The sequence below is a fragment of the Choristoneura fumiferana genome, chromosome 19, assembly GCF_025370935.1.
Source record: "Choristoneura fumiferana chromosome 19, NRCan_CFum_1, whole genome shotgun sequence".
Lineage (NCBI taxonomy): Eukaryota > Metazoa > Arthropoda > Insecta > Lepidoptera > Tortricidae > Choristoneura > Choristoneura fumiferana.
In genome coordinates, this window is record NC_133490.1 from 2,118,928 (window position 1) to 2,133,800 (window position 14,873).

At 36.4% G+C, this 14,873-nt stretch overlaps 3 protein-coding genes across 3 annotated transcripts in view; 2 read left to right on the forward strand and 1 right to left on the reverse strand.

Annotated features, from left to right (window-relative positions):
- The window catches only part of Mitf (transcription factor Mitf), a 190,514-nt gene extending 179,932 nt beyond the window's left edge, over positions 1 to 10,582 (reverse strand). Inside the window, exon 1 of the mRNA XM_074102598.1 lies at positions 10,294 to 10,582. Within this exon, the coding sequence (XP_073958699.1) occupies positions 10,294 to 10,451 (158 nt within the window). The 5' untranslated portion in view covers positions 10,452 to 10,582. The remainder of the gene's footprint in view (positions 1 to 10,293) is intronic.
- An 829-nt stretch (positions 10,583 to 11,411) lies between these two features.
- On the forward strand, positions 11,412 to 13,599 carry SNRPG (small nuclear ribonucleoprotein G). Its single transcript, XM_074102635.1, has 3 exons — positions 11,412 to 11,527; positions 12,299 to 12,446; positions 13,350 to 13,599. The coding sequence occupies exons 1-3, from the start codon at positions 11,496 to 11,498 to the stop codon at positions 13,398 to 13,400; spliced, it is 231 nt and encodes a 76-aa protein (XP_073958736.1). The 5' UTR covers positions 11,412 to 11,495; the 3' UTR covers positions 13,401 to 13,599.
- Positions 13,600 to 14,104: 505 nt separating this feature from the next.
- LOC141438687 (solute carrier family 12 member 9) overlaps positions 14,105 to 14,873 on the forward strand; it is a 29,442-nt gene continuing 28,673 nt past the window's right edge. The window contains exon 1 of the mRNA XM_074102584.1: positions 14,105 to 14,490. The gene's annotated coding sequence lies outside the window, so the exon portion shown is untranslated. The remainder of the gene's footprint in view (positions 14,491 to 14,873) is intronic.

The following is a 14,873-nucleotide window of genomic DNA, read 5'->3' on the forward strand; positions in this document are numbered from 1 at the left end:
AAGATGAAGGCAGCATTGGCAGCGTCCCCTCTTTGCTAAGAAGTATCTGTCGGCTGTCATTTCCACTTAATTGACAATTTACTTTGCTGTACATTGCTGGCAATTATAATTTTGTTAGAAAGTTAACAAAGTCATGTCATGGCTAATCCCTTAAAAAAGCCTGGCACTGTATTTGTATTATTTAACAACTATACAAAAAAGCATAAAACACATGAAATTAACAGTTAAAAAGAAGACAAAAAGAACTAATCTTTAGTTTAGTTTAATTTCATCGTTTTATACCTACTTTTTCTGTTACATTATTAATATTACAGTTAAAATGTTAGCTAAAAAATTAAAGCCCTTTGAAAAAAAATAGCCTTTTTTGCATATTTCAGGAATCTAAATACCAACCCTTGTACCACGCAGCGTGTTGCTAACTGAATCGTCGAAGCTGAATCGTAAGAGTGCTAATCGTCTTAGCACGAAATTGAAATGCCTCAAGGTTCCAATGGTACCGTCGAACCTCTTGGAAGTTTGTGTTTTGGTTGAATCTAAGTCTGTACTAACAATATTGCGTTTGGGATCGCTGCAAGGAAGTCCAATGGATGATGAATGATGAAAGATCAGCAAAGCAAATGGGACAAATGTTCAACAAATTAAGGGTCCACGGAAAGAACATGCCTAGTCATATTTTTTAACGCATTCACTGCCACCGACGTACATATGCGTTTTCGGAACTTCACCCAGTGCCGCTGCCTATCATAATTATTCCTACATTTTGAACGCACATGTGCGTCGGTGGCACCCGTGGAAGTCAGGTGGAAGTGAATGCTTTAAATTGAGATTTTAATCTCCAAATGTAGAGCTCGCAAAGTACTATGACTTACCATTGAATTAAATATATTTTTTTTAACTTTTAAATAAATGGTAACCATAGTAATCACTCGAAATGACTAACTTTCAAACCGCTATAACTCAAAAAGTTGCTTAGGTGACTAGACACGTTCTGTCCGTGGGCCCTTCAAATGAAACTATAATAAATAAATAAATAGCATTTATTTATCGGTATCACAATTCACAATCCAGCGCGGAAATGCAGCCAGCCCCCTTAGAAGGCTTAACCTATGCTTAGGCCTCTAGGTTGGCAACGTATCTGCAATACCCCTGGTGTAAAAAAAAATAAACTTATAAATCAGAATAACATTACAAAATTTTTATAATTACTTAGCTAATGCAGATGTTTATGGGCGGTGGTGATCTCTTACATCAGGAGACCCACTTGCTCGTTTGCCAACCAGTCGAATAAAAAAAAGCCTTATGGGCACTCTTCCGCAGGGACAAGACTTGGGCGAATTGTATATCGACGGTTGAAAGGAGAAATTGACTAAGCGACATTTTTGTTCAAATTTTGAGACATAGCTCAAACGACAGAGACAATTTTACTGATTCCAAACATGTTTGCCGGGTGGGCCCTGTAACAGGAGCAAACAATTAAAACACAGGTTCTGCTACTCAAATGCAACTACTATAGTTCTGCAACTTTCAAAAATTTAGTAAATTTATCATTATTCCAAACAAATTAAATGGTATTTTCAATGTACGGCATCCAATAGCCTAAATGACATCGCCTGTCACGTAACAAAATGACGGATTTCGCAATTCACTGCTTGTCCAATTAAACATTTAACTATAATAAAAATCATTATTACATACAAGTTACTTTCAAAAGTTGTAGATCTAAATTAGCTCAAGATGAAGAGTGGAAGCTGTGTTTCAATTTTTCGCTCCTGTTACAGGGCCCACCTTACCATAAAACCACTTACTTATCTTAAAAAGATGTTGCTTTGTCAATTTCTCCTTTCAACCGTCGCAATGTTAAGTTATTTTTGGATAGTTTTTTCTTCAATAATTGTGCCATAACGCATAATGCGTTTGTTTCAAGAAATAAATAAAAAAAAAACTATTTAATATTCTCAAAATATGAAATGTGATTTCTACCTACATTGCGCTACTATAAACCTAAAATTGCTAAAAGTGGTTCCGAAGCGGTAACGTTTCGTGTGCTCTGCCTACCCCATTTGCACCCATTTGGGAGTACAGGCGTGATGTTTGTGTGTGTACTCTACTATAATAGTAAGATTCATGTTCACAAACTAACACAATACCTACTGATAACTTATCAGGCTACCTGTCAGTTAGAAAAGGTTTAATTGTTGACAAACAGAGCAATCACATGACCGCGGCATAGGATTTCCAACATGTCAAACGTTATCTGCATATTTGCATTTTTGGTGTTTGTTTCAGTTTTGAAGGGCAATGGCCGAAAACAAAGTGTCTGAAGTGTGTTTATTAACATTATACATTATCATTGGTCGTCATCAGACAAGCTTTGGGGGAGAAAAATCTTCGAGTGGCGACCACGAACTGGAAGACGAAAGCGTTGTCACGCTTCCCACTAGAGCAACCAGATGCAAGTGGCTAGTTGCCGCTTGAACCACAAACTGTAAGGGGCAGACAACATCACGAGAGTTGCGGGCCATGGACGTCGCCAGGGGGGAGCAGGGAGGGGCAGCTGCCCTCCCCCCCTAGAGATTCTGAAAAAAGTTGCCAAAACGTAAAGCAACCAAACCAGTCCTAAGTCTTTGACTGGACTTGCTTGATCGATCATTCCTGTACGTCGAAACTGAAACTCGAATGAATTTCACCAATTCCAATAAATAGTAATAATAATAATAAAAGATGTTTATTTAATAGTTTGCTTACAAATTCTACATAGGTACATAACAAAATAATAAGTAGGTACAATCAAACTATCAAAAGGGAAAGCTACTCAGCTTATGCCTGCGCCTTGCAGAACAAAGTCCCTTGGCTAACAGACGCTGTAATACCTACAATTCATACTTTTCTCATTCTCCATATCAACTTGACCCCCCCCCCCCTGTGCCATGGGCTGGCTACGCCCTTGTTGCGGGCAACGGTGGATGTAGGTGTAAATCGTTCATCGTTGCGTTCTAAGGAATCTTTTAGCAGAATCTTCACGCTATTTACAGACGTTTCCGATTTTTGCTAAAATAACATTCAAATATCTCCAAGTAAACAGTCTCAATCAACAGACATTCTATTCTATCAGACAACAAAGTTTTTCGGCCTCCTGTCATGATTTCTTATCATTTGTACACGTAGTCATACATAAATAGTAAATATTTAACGCAAAGAATGAAAGAGGAAATACTGTATAACTGTAAATGTCTCGTAAATGTATTTCTGTCTCTTTCATACTCGTAGTTTTCTCGCTTTTCAGTAAAACAAGGTAGGTATGTTTCCGTACAACGATGAAGACTTTAGTTGCTTTGTGTCAAATTGGCTACAGTTATTCGTACCGTCAGAACACCTAAGTGTTTATGATTATGACATACCTAGGTACGAGTATAATTAAGATATTATTGAGTGTCATTTCATTCAGGGACGGTCATTGTTGGAGGAGAAAACCAATAACATGTTTTTACTCTACATTGTAGTCCAAAAAGTAAATAAAAAAAGTTAAACAAAAAACAAGACAAGTCATGTTTTAATAAGGCTAAGAGACTTTACATATTGCTTTATAAAGTTACAAGAATCACTGACAAAATATACTTTATAAAGCACTAAAATTATTGTTCGTCGAATAAAGAATTTTAAGAACATTGAAAAACTAGGTATTCAAAATAAGAAAGCTGGTCACGTCCTAAGTACTATGTCTGTTGAAAAAAGTTAGCCTCCTTATGGAAAAAGTTAAACAAAAAACAAGACAAGTCATGTTTTAATAAGGCTAAGAGACTTTACATATTGCTTTATAAAGTATTAGTAGATATTTAATAAATTAACACTAAGAAACACTGATAAAATATACTTTATAAAGCACTAAAATTATTGTTCGTCGAATAAAGAATTTTAAGAACATTGAAAAACTAGGTATTCAAAATAAGAAAGCTGGTCACGTCCTAAGTACTATGTCTGTTGAAAAAAGTTAGCCTCCTTATGGAAAGAAAAATTTAAACTGCGTTTAAAAAACGCAGTGTTCAAAGGCTCTTAGAATCTAGATTAGATTCCCGGCTAAAGCTTATTTTTTCTGGTATTTAAAAAAAAAACCTGACGGGAAAGCGTAAACATAAATCCTATGTTTGTAGTGTGGTACTGTTGCACTCAGTGGCATTGGTTAAAATGTATCGTGTTATGTATCTATGGGTGCAATAGTAATTTAGCTTACAACATAGTTAAAGTTGGGGAATGTTTGTTTCATTTGTCCGGAAATAAGAGTAGTTTAGCGTTATCTCCTCGGCAGTTTCAGCGTCATAGAAAAACAAGCTGACATTGCCCCTATACAGGTGATATTTTGCAAACAATTTAAGAGCAAACACTATAAGTAAGTTACTTTTTTTCTTGTGTTGTATGTACTTAATGTAAATTCACCACCTGCTAAAATTTATTCCTTACTTCTCCATCCATTCTATTGTAAAGGTTGCCTGGAAGAGATCGCTCTGAAGCGATAAGGCCGCCTATTGCCTACCTCAGAAAGTCTCAAATTCAAATTCAAATTCAAATAATTTATTCAGTAAATAGGCCGCAATGGACACATACATGTAATTTTTTAAACTACCAGCGCTTTTGGAAAGACCATCATTGCCAAGAAGAATGCGCCGCAAGAAACTTGGCAGAAAGTCATTTTTTCAACATAAAATAATTACAAATAAAATACTTAAAAACTACAGTATACAATTACTTAAATAAAAAAAATTACAAAAAAATATAATAATACAGGGATGTATGGGGTCCCTTAGTTACAAAACTAAACACTGACTATTATTATCTACGTTCAGTGGAAGTGTAGACTGCTTCCACCGTCATAAATTAAAAAATAAAATAATAATAATAATTTAATTCTGAAATTATCTGTGTATATACCTGTTTTTCTGTACCGCTTGCTATGTGTTGGTGTGCAATAAAGAGTTATTGTATAGTATTGTATTGCAGAACTTTTTTCTCTTCTACTTAGGTACAGTCAAGTTCATAAACTTGTGAGCAAAATTTTGACCGAAAATATCTGAACACGACTCTATTGTTAACGGCGTTGAGACGTGTTCGATATTTTTGATCAAATTTTCTCACAAGTTTATGGACTCGGCTGTACTATAATTAACTCTGTCGAGTGTTAAATTTTTTGCTCTCATAACTTGAATTAACAACACCACAGTATTCAATGAAAGCATTGAATACTGTGGTGTTGTTAATTCAAGTTATGTCAGTATTAGTAAAGGAATGTCAATATCACAAATAGCCTAGCAACGGAAGCAAAAGAGTAGAATAGTTTTATTTATTTATCATGGCAGCTCAGCAACTAGTTTTTTGTTTGGAATGATACTCTCTTACCATCGGTATCTGTTCGGAGTAAACTTTTACGCACCTAAAACGTGTGTCCAGTACTGTCCACTACCACTACCATGAGTTTACAGTGACCGTACTCGATAGCGACGGCGTAAATTGTTTGTATGGAGAATTGTACAGTGCCCTTAGTGTAAGTTTTCTGTTACAAAATACGTCTCGATCGCGTTCGCGTTAAAAACTCAATTTGTATGGAAACACGAACATCGCAAACGTTCCGCTAGAGGCGCTGTTCGTGTTTCCATATAAGTAAATTGAGATTTTAACGCGAACGCGATCGAGACGTATTTTGTAACCGAAAACTTACACTAAAGGCACAGCGCCTCTACAAATAATTTACGCCGTCGCTATCGAGTACGATCACTGTAAACTCATGGTAGGGGTAAGTACAGGTAGGTAGTAACAGCAGAAAAAGATTATCAGAACATAAATAGACCTGATGGTTTTATCACTGGCTTTTTATAAAATATGCCTAATCTTTTGATACCTCATCTGTCACTTCAATAATTTTCGATTATATAAATGATTATCAATATCATAGATAAACTTTCTTACGCGTGGCAAATTGTCCACACAGTTCGTGAGTAAAAGTCAAAATGATAGCAAACAATAAAAAAATTCGCGCCATTTTTATCATAGGTCATGTAGGTACAGCAGGGCTACTACGAAACTCGAAACTCGTATCGTACCGTCCCTCTCGCTCTCGTATTAAATAGTATAAGTGTCAGAGGGATGGAACGACACGAACTTCGATTTTCGAATTTCGGGGTAGCCCCGCAGGATTTTATCCCTTAGAAGCTCCGCTAGCTGACGCGGTTTGCACGGGGCGGGTGGATGCCTATTAAATAACCTATATAACCTAACCTTACCAACTAAAAGTTGGAAAACCCCCCCACTTCGTCACTTCAAAGTTCATATCTCAAAAACAGCTAACTAAACATGTCTAAGAACCATCGCTAGAAAACCTGATTTAAAAAAAACACATTCAAATCAGACCACCCGTTTAAGAGCTATACGGTGCCACAGACAGACACACATAGTGGTCAAACTTATAACACTCTTCTTTTTGCGCCAGGGGTTAAAGATAGCGCTAACTGCACGCGTCGCGTGCGACGGATTTTAACTGTACCCGCGCTAGCTAACATGGCCTTTTAGAATGCCACAATGAACGACAACTCGCCACTTGCATCCACCGGTTGCCCGCAACTTTCGCGATGTCGTCAGACAACTTTCGACCAGGCTCTATACTATTAAACGAAGCGCAAATTTCGAACTTCGTATCTTGCCGTCCCGCTGACGCTTATTTTATTGATACGAGTGAGAGGGACGCATGGATACTAACTTCGATTTAAGAATTTCGTAGTAGCCCCCCTAGTTCAAAGTCGCCACTTGATGGAAAATTTAATATCACGTAATAGTCACAAGACATATTAATTTACGAACATTATTCATTCTTAATAACTGCCAGCGTTCCATCAATTCATTTCAATCGATCCATTGAAGCAACCTAAAGCTCTATAACTGGTTGTGTACAAATAATCAATGTAAACACGACAAATTGATATTGGAGTGGATGAAATGACCTTATTTAGTTAAATATTATGTTTACGTTTAGTTTTAGAATGTCTAGCTATTTGAAAATTTTGAAGAAATTGTGTTTCAGTAGCTTTAAACTCGATCCCGTGCTTTTTGACCGTCTTCAAAAAAGAGGAGGGTATCAATTTGATGTTTTTTTATAGATACCTCAGAACTTCGTCGTTTATGACGGTTCATATTTTTTTTCGTTAGATTGGGAATGCTTGCAAATACCTAGGTACCATTGCTACCAAGTCAGGATCTGATGAGTGGATCCTAGGGTAGGTACGTACCTAATCGAGGAAACCCTTCAAATAATGTAGGAACACCAGACCAGACCAATTGTGATTTAGTATATTGAGTAATTTTAGTAGTTACTCGTCCATTTGCTTTTGGAAATTACCATTTGATGAAGTAGAATTGCCCTCCGCAAGCAAGCCCTCTCATTATGAGAGGAGGCATGTGCAGTGGGAAATGATTCTGAATTTGCAGATAAGGGAATCCCATGTGTCCCATGTCTTTAACTGACTAATTCGCGACTCTGGCATTGTATTTAGCTTAAATTGTTATAGACTAATTTCAACCGCGACTCCCTTGATTGGACAGTTAATATGGCCGCCGGCCGGGCAGTACGTCAGTATCAGTGACCAATGGGAAGCGAGTTTTGTTTAAGAGAACTTCTAAAGGTTAACGACATGAACTGGTAACAGTCGACCGTTGATGCGACTCATTGATGTAATCTAAATGGCTTCTGAAATAGCTTTGATTTGAAACGGGTAAAAGAACACCAGTAACAAATTTAATAATACGTAGTCTGCAAGGCTACCATGAAATTCGAAACTCAAAGTTTGTATCGTACCGTCCCTCTCGCTCTCGTATTAAACAGTATAAGTGTCAGAGGGACCGCACGACACGAACTTCGAGTTTCGAGTTTCGTAGTAGCCCTCCTGGCCAGCGTTCCTGTGGCACAAACCGCCTGATCCCCCAAATCTGTGACGTAAGTAATGGATGGATGACCCTTTAGTTGACATGAATGATACAATAGTTATTTGTGATACAAGGTTGGTAAATAAAGGTTTTACAAATGAGTTGACTGTTTGTGAAACCTTCCCACCGTGTGTCATACGACGTTTATCAATACGAATTGTCCGACACGATCTTGGCCGGTCTTATTCTTATGCTTTCTGAAGAGCAATTCCTGCCACTCAAGATGCCTGAATCGAACGAATGATTTTTTTATTAAATAGTATGTATAGGTAGGTATGTTTTTTATTTAGTTGTACAGTCACCAGCATTAATATCTGCCACAGCGGAGCGTGCAAAAATAGCTGACACATCCTTCCGGCCTTAGAAATAGAGTCGTATCAGATATTTACGCACGCATGTTTGTGTCAGATATTGTGCTGGTGACTGTACCTAGAACAGTTAATCTAAGTACAGCAAAATTATATTCAAACGTCGGAGACCAGTAACGCAACAATTTATAAATAACACGTATACATAAAAATAACAACTGTGTAAAATTTAGCGGAAATTTTGTTAGTTTACACAGATTGTCTTTATAACTAATTAAGTACCTAGATATTTGATAGTTTAGCAGAGCCACCTGACTAGGACCTTTCAAAAGCGGAATTTTAAAAAAAAACCTGCGTTGTAAAAAAAGCTTCATTTGTTTTTTTTTAAATTAACGTATGTAAGTATGTATGTTAACGAAGCTTAATTTCTCCTTTGTAGACAAAGTAGAAATTACGAACTAGAATATAATAATAATATTATGTAAAAAGAATACTTACCTGAGTAACCTTAACTAAATATATCTATATATTATGTAACTATAAATATAAAAAAGCCGTGGTGGCCTAGTGGTTTGACCTATCGCCTCTCAAACAGAGGGTCGTCGGTTCAAACCCCGGCTCGCACCTCTGAGTTTTTCGAAATTCATGTGCGGGATTACATTTGAAATTTACCACGAGCTTTGCGGTGAAGGAAAACATCGTGAGGAAACCTGCACAACCTGCGAAGCAATTCAATGGTGCGTGTGAAGTTCCCAATCCGCACTGGGCCCGCGTGGGAACTATGGCCCAAGCCCTCTTGTTCTGAGAGGAGGCCTGTGCCCAGCAGTGGGACGTATATAGGCTGGGATGATGATGATGATGATGATGATAAATATAAAAATTATAAAAAGAACACCCCATTCAAAAGATCTGCCTGTGGCAGCTTAGGGTTTCCATGATGCTGGCCGCATTACCCCTTTGGATCGCAATGCGTTATGCGATCCGCTGGGATAAATACGTGCCAGCTCTTGGGTCCCCAGGGGTGTCGATCAACCGGAAAGAAAGGGCTTTTATGAAACACTTCATGTCGGCTGACCAAGGCCCTAGTATCAACAGCAAGCGCCGCAAACGCGTAATCTTTTAATAAAGAGGAGTACTTGCGGCGCCTGAGGAGTTGGGCCTGATCAGCCGCAGCGCCGGCTTGTGAGCTAGTTGCCTGCCTCATTTGTTTCAAATAATTATCGATAACGTGGAATAAGATAAAATTCAATAAAATAGCCTTGAATTTTGAACTGATCCGGGTCAAATCAAAGCATTATGAAAAACAAAACGGTTGATGAATCTGCTAAAAGTAACACTCAATAGTACCTATTGTTAAATACAGAGGTCTGGCTAGCTCTGAGGTCTGTACGAGTATCAATATTAAATGAAACCACCTGACCCTAACTAACGAAATATGAACTCGTGATACTCGTGGTGCATGAGAAAAGAGGTCAATTCGGAAAGAAATAAGTAGGTACACCTCACTAAAACACTGCTGAAGTTATTTTTCTATTTTTATTCTCCTCAAAAACAAACAAAAATCCGAAATAAATCAAATACTTTTTACGATCACATTTTTACAGCACGTAAAAACGTTAAGGAAAATGGCGGGAAACTCGAGCAAAACATAAACAAATAATGTTACCCGATTCAAATCGAAAAAATAAAACTATTAATTTTACTTTGTTAAACCGACGCATTTATAATTTACTTACGGTCGTCTTCCTTAATGTAGTAAAAGGATTAATTATCTCAACTTAAATATTTATAATACTTATTCGATGTTTGTTTTCAGACACGCGAATATCTATAAGCAATATGCAAAGTGGAGATAAACAAATAGAAGAAACTGGGTGGCTTGCCAAGTCCAGGTTTCAAGGTCTCGGACGCTGTCTTGGGTGAAATTGTTCCTCATTCTAAGACTGCCAAAAATATTCGCTTGTGCAAACTTTACCAACTTAACAAATTGACATTTCTTATTAGAATCGCATTAGAGACTGACCTTTCTGTGATGGGCACGGCTTTCGACTTCAACTCGTAAAACATGAAATCCTGGTGTTGCTGGGCTGCTGTCATCTCGTCCAAAATCTTTTGATCATTATAATCATTTGTCAAAAGAGAGACGAGATCGAACCCCATATCAATTCCGGATTCATCCATTTTGAGCGAAATCACAAACACAAACTTCCACAATGAACTGATATTACATAAAATCACTTAAAAGTCATCATTTAGGAAATAGAAAGTCGCTGTTTACAGAGAAGCCTCACAATCAGCATCGTCCCAGCTGCTGTCTGCCTACTTGTTGCTATTGTATTCTATATAGTTATGTATATTTACCACATGGTTTGTTTTTGGATTGTGTTGTGACGTGTGACTACTATCCTGACAAATTCGGCGTAGCTAATTTGTACGGAAGCAGTATGTAGGCTAGTTGCTCTAGAAATAAGTTGTGTAATCGATAAGATATCTTTTTCACAGTAGCAATATCACTTTGTCAAAAGTGTTGTTGTACAGGAATGATCCTTCCATTTGTTGTTGCAATCTTATATGGTCTCAGTTATAATTTAGGTCACGAGACACAATTTTTGTGCTATTCTTCTTTGTTCGAAGGACCATAAATTTAAATTCTGCAATACATTTTTATTGGTGGTAACATTACGAGCGCCTGAATGAAAGACAGTTCTGAAACTACATTTACATTATTTACTGCAACGCGAATAAAATTGTCAAGTTAGTTTCTGACTAAAATAAAATAGAAGAAGTTTTGTTCATAAATTTTATTATACAAAAATTTACAATAAAACTGTTTTTACTTATTTTACCCAAGTATAACAATATTTTAGGCCAATATTTTATTATGTAGTATTTGAATATAAATGTAATTTTGGTATGACCAGTAAAATATTATAAAAATTGTATTTTCACGTTTAAAGAGAAAGTAAATAAAAATAACAACAAGTAATTACTGCGTTTTCCAATTAGTGGAAAAAATTTAAAAATAGCGGTACACATAAAAAAAGAAATATTGTTTCGTTTGTTACAGGAATTTTACACATGTCTTTTGGATTGTGGTAGTAACTAAATTTTAAACTGGTAATACTAAATTTCCCGGTTTGTTGTATGAGATCGCTTTTAGCAATTCTCTTTTTAGGAGAATAATTAGGAGTTTTAAGTAGTTATACAACCAAAAAAAATAGTAAAATGTCGAAGGCTCATCCCCCAGAATTGAAAAAGTGAGTAAAATCTGTGTATTCATTCTGTATTTTTATGATTTGAAGTTAGCGTCCCACACGTCGTGGTAACCTAACAAATGTTAATTTATTATTTTGCTTCTATTCCCTTATTTATTACTTTCAAACATATTTACTAAGAACAAGTAACATCACAGGCCTACGGAGTGAAATATTTGTTCCTGGGACCAAATAGCAACGCCAGTTCAGCGAGCAACAAAGCGAGGCCGGAAAAAATAACGTCTTGATATTTTGCTTGGTTAACATCTAGGAGGCATTTTATGCGTATACCTGTATACACATGACGAAGCGTAATTCCAAACCGGCCTTACTTTCCGTTTGCAGAACTCCGTATTTACATTTTGATTTGGTCCAAGTTTTGCCTACATAGATTTTTTTTGTGTATATTTACATAAATCTTACAGATTGAAAATTCCGTAACTTCACCATGGAATCATTTGTCACTAAAATTATGTAATTTAATAGATTTAAGCAGCAGCGCTTAATTAAACTGCTGTGTTCAGTATAGAAAGTAAGATAGCCAAAGATGTTACTGGCTCATGAAGTATTCTATCATAGCTATCTAGGCTAGCAATGCATCTACTAATCCTCCAGTTTTGTAGGTGCACATGAATCTCGCATACCATCAAGTGACCTAGGTTCTTGGTTGTTTACCAAGATGGTAATACCACCCTATGCTAATACTTCCATCTTACTGTTATTAAGAAACTAACAAAACCCTGGTAATTATATAGCATTTTTTCCTTTTCCAAGGTTTATGGACAAGAAGCTCTCCATCAAGCTGAATGCAGGCCGTGCAGTCACCGGTGTGCTCCGAGGGTTTGATCCCTTTATGAACCTGGTGCTTGATGAGTCGGTTGAGGAGTGCAAGGACGGGCAGAGGAATAACATTGGCATGGTGGTACGTACATAGATAACTAGTTGTTGTTCACCACTTAATCTGCAAAGGCTTCATTTATTGCTGTCATGAAGGAATTACACCATTATCTGGGATAAAAACTATTTTTAGTCATTCCAAGGGTCTCATAGGTACAGTCACCAGCACCAATATCTGACACAACAAAGCGTGCACAAATATCTGATACAACTCTTATTTCTAGGGCTGGTGGGATGTGTCAAATATTTTTGCACGCTCTGCTGTGGCAGATATTAATGCTGGTGACTGTACTATCTTAATATGAAATCTCATTTACATCCGGTTCAGTAGATTATGTACATAAAGGAACACAGAGTTACCATGTGAAAGTGTAATAATAAAAGGACTAGAAGAAATTTATGTAGTAATTGGTTTAAGTTTACGGCAGTATTTTGATTTGTCTTTTTACAATGAACAATATTTGTTTTAAAGCAACAAAAAATCTAATTTTACAGTTTTCAGGGATAAAATAAAGTGTTTTTTTACTGGAGTTGTGCCTTCTAATTATTTTTTAATTGCGTCAATATCACTATTGTTTTGCCAATTCCAGACAGTGAACTGCTTCGAGGCAGCTGTGTGTGGGTATCATTCCGATGTTAGCCAAATTACAGCTGGGTCGCAAGACCTACTGTTTAGTATGAACTTAGTTGCGTGACGCGATCGCTTGCTTTCTTCAGTGCCAGATTTTAATTCTTTCTGAGCAGTGGGTCGTGCAACCCGGTTGCAGTCACCAACATCGGAATGCTGCCAGGCATGATTTTGATTGATGCAATATGTAAATTTGAGAATAAATGCAATAGATTACTCAGGATGTGGCCTGTTAGTTGATAACCCGAACTGTATATAAGTTGAAACTGTGAGATATTGACAAGTTTTTTTTTTTTTCAGGTCATCCGAGGCAACAGCATCATTATGCTTGAGTCCTTAGACAGAATATAGTTAAAATTCCAACTTAAATTTAAGCTAATTGTAAGATTTTATAACTATAAACTTTCCAAATACTAGGTTTCTTCTGCATCCAAGCAACACGCGTGTTAAAAATGGTACAAATTGGTATGGATTACCTGTAAATTCTGTAACTTAAGTCTTGAAACAACTATGTTTATGCTAATTTAATAAAATTTCTGATTGAAGTCAATACTTTTGTTGTTTATTTTCCTGTTTCATCCTAAATAAATAATTTAAACATTACTAATTTACTAGTAAAATTTATTAGAGTAGTTGGCTAGGCTCATATGGTCCAGGCTTCTCACGTCTCCCACATGCACTCAGAACCGATCCTAATGAAATTAACTCGGAACCACCATAAGGAAACTTGACTTTAAGTAAAGTAACTACATCGAAATCGGTCCTTCCGTTTGAGAGTTGCGATGCCACAAACAGAACATTGACGTCAAACTTATAACACTCCTCTTTTTGGGTCGGGGGACAAAAAATAAAACTACTCTGGAGCACTTTGGAGACAAAAAAACGCCTTATTATTTGACATACTGGAAATACTCCTTAGGATTGATTAAATCATCATGAGACATGAAATACTCGTAAAATTCGGTTAACTAAGTAAAAACGACTCTAGATGTGACAGTGACGGCCGCAGAGGAAAGGAAACGTTCAAGTAGACATTATAGTTGCAAAAAATATTTTTGATGACAACTTTAATCAACTTTTATCAAAAATAAGCTACAAATTTGGATGTTTTTGTTGCAAATTAATTGGATATAGTCAATATTTGAGAGATGTCTTTGTATAAAAAGTACCAAACGTAATTTCGTGGTTTCTTTAAACGTAAAGAAAAATTATTGCAGGCTACTTAAAAGCACCCAACTTATTTTATTTCCTGACTTTCTGTCAAAATCCCGACTTTTGTATCGTTTCATTTCAATCCAATTCGTGTTTTCGTATGTATCAGTGTTGTGGAAAAGATAACATTCAATATTTACACTACAAAACAAAGCTATGAACTCAATCTGCCGTTACAGGCATGCTTAACGGCTGAAATAATATCTCACGCTTCTTTACTGAAGAAACTGTAAGTATTACTTTTGTTCTTTCGACTCATTCTAACTATAGTGAATTTAGAATTGTTGTCTCACGCTGCTAATTTAACTTAAAATTAAGTTACTTGTCTTGAGTATGTTAGCAATTAAGCATCTCCTTTTTGTTTTGTGTTAGAATTGTGTTTGATGTGTAGTGATGATCTCATTTCGTAATTAGGTCTTAGACAAGATTACATACCAATAAGAAAAAATAACTGGGTCCGATGTACCTACCTACTATTGTCCGAGATATTTATGTCGTAATAACATTCTTTGAATTCCTTGCCCCTATTTTTTTTTGTTTTTTTTTTCTCTGTAGTCATTGATTGGGCATTGTTATGCCAACCAAACTGGTTTGGTTTCTAATGACTGCTAA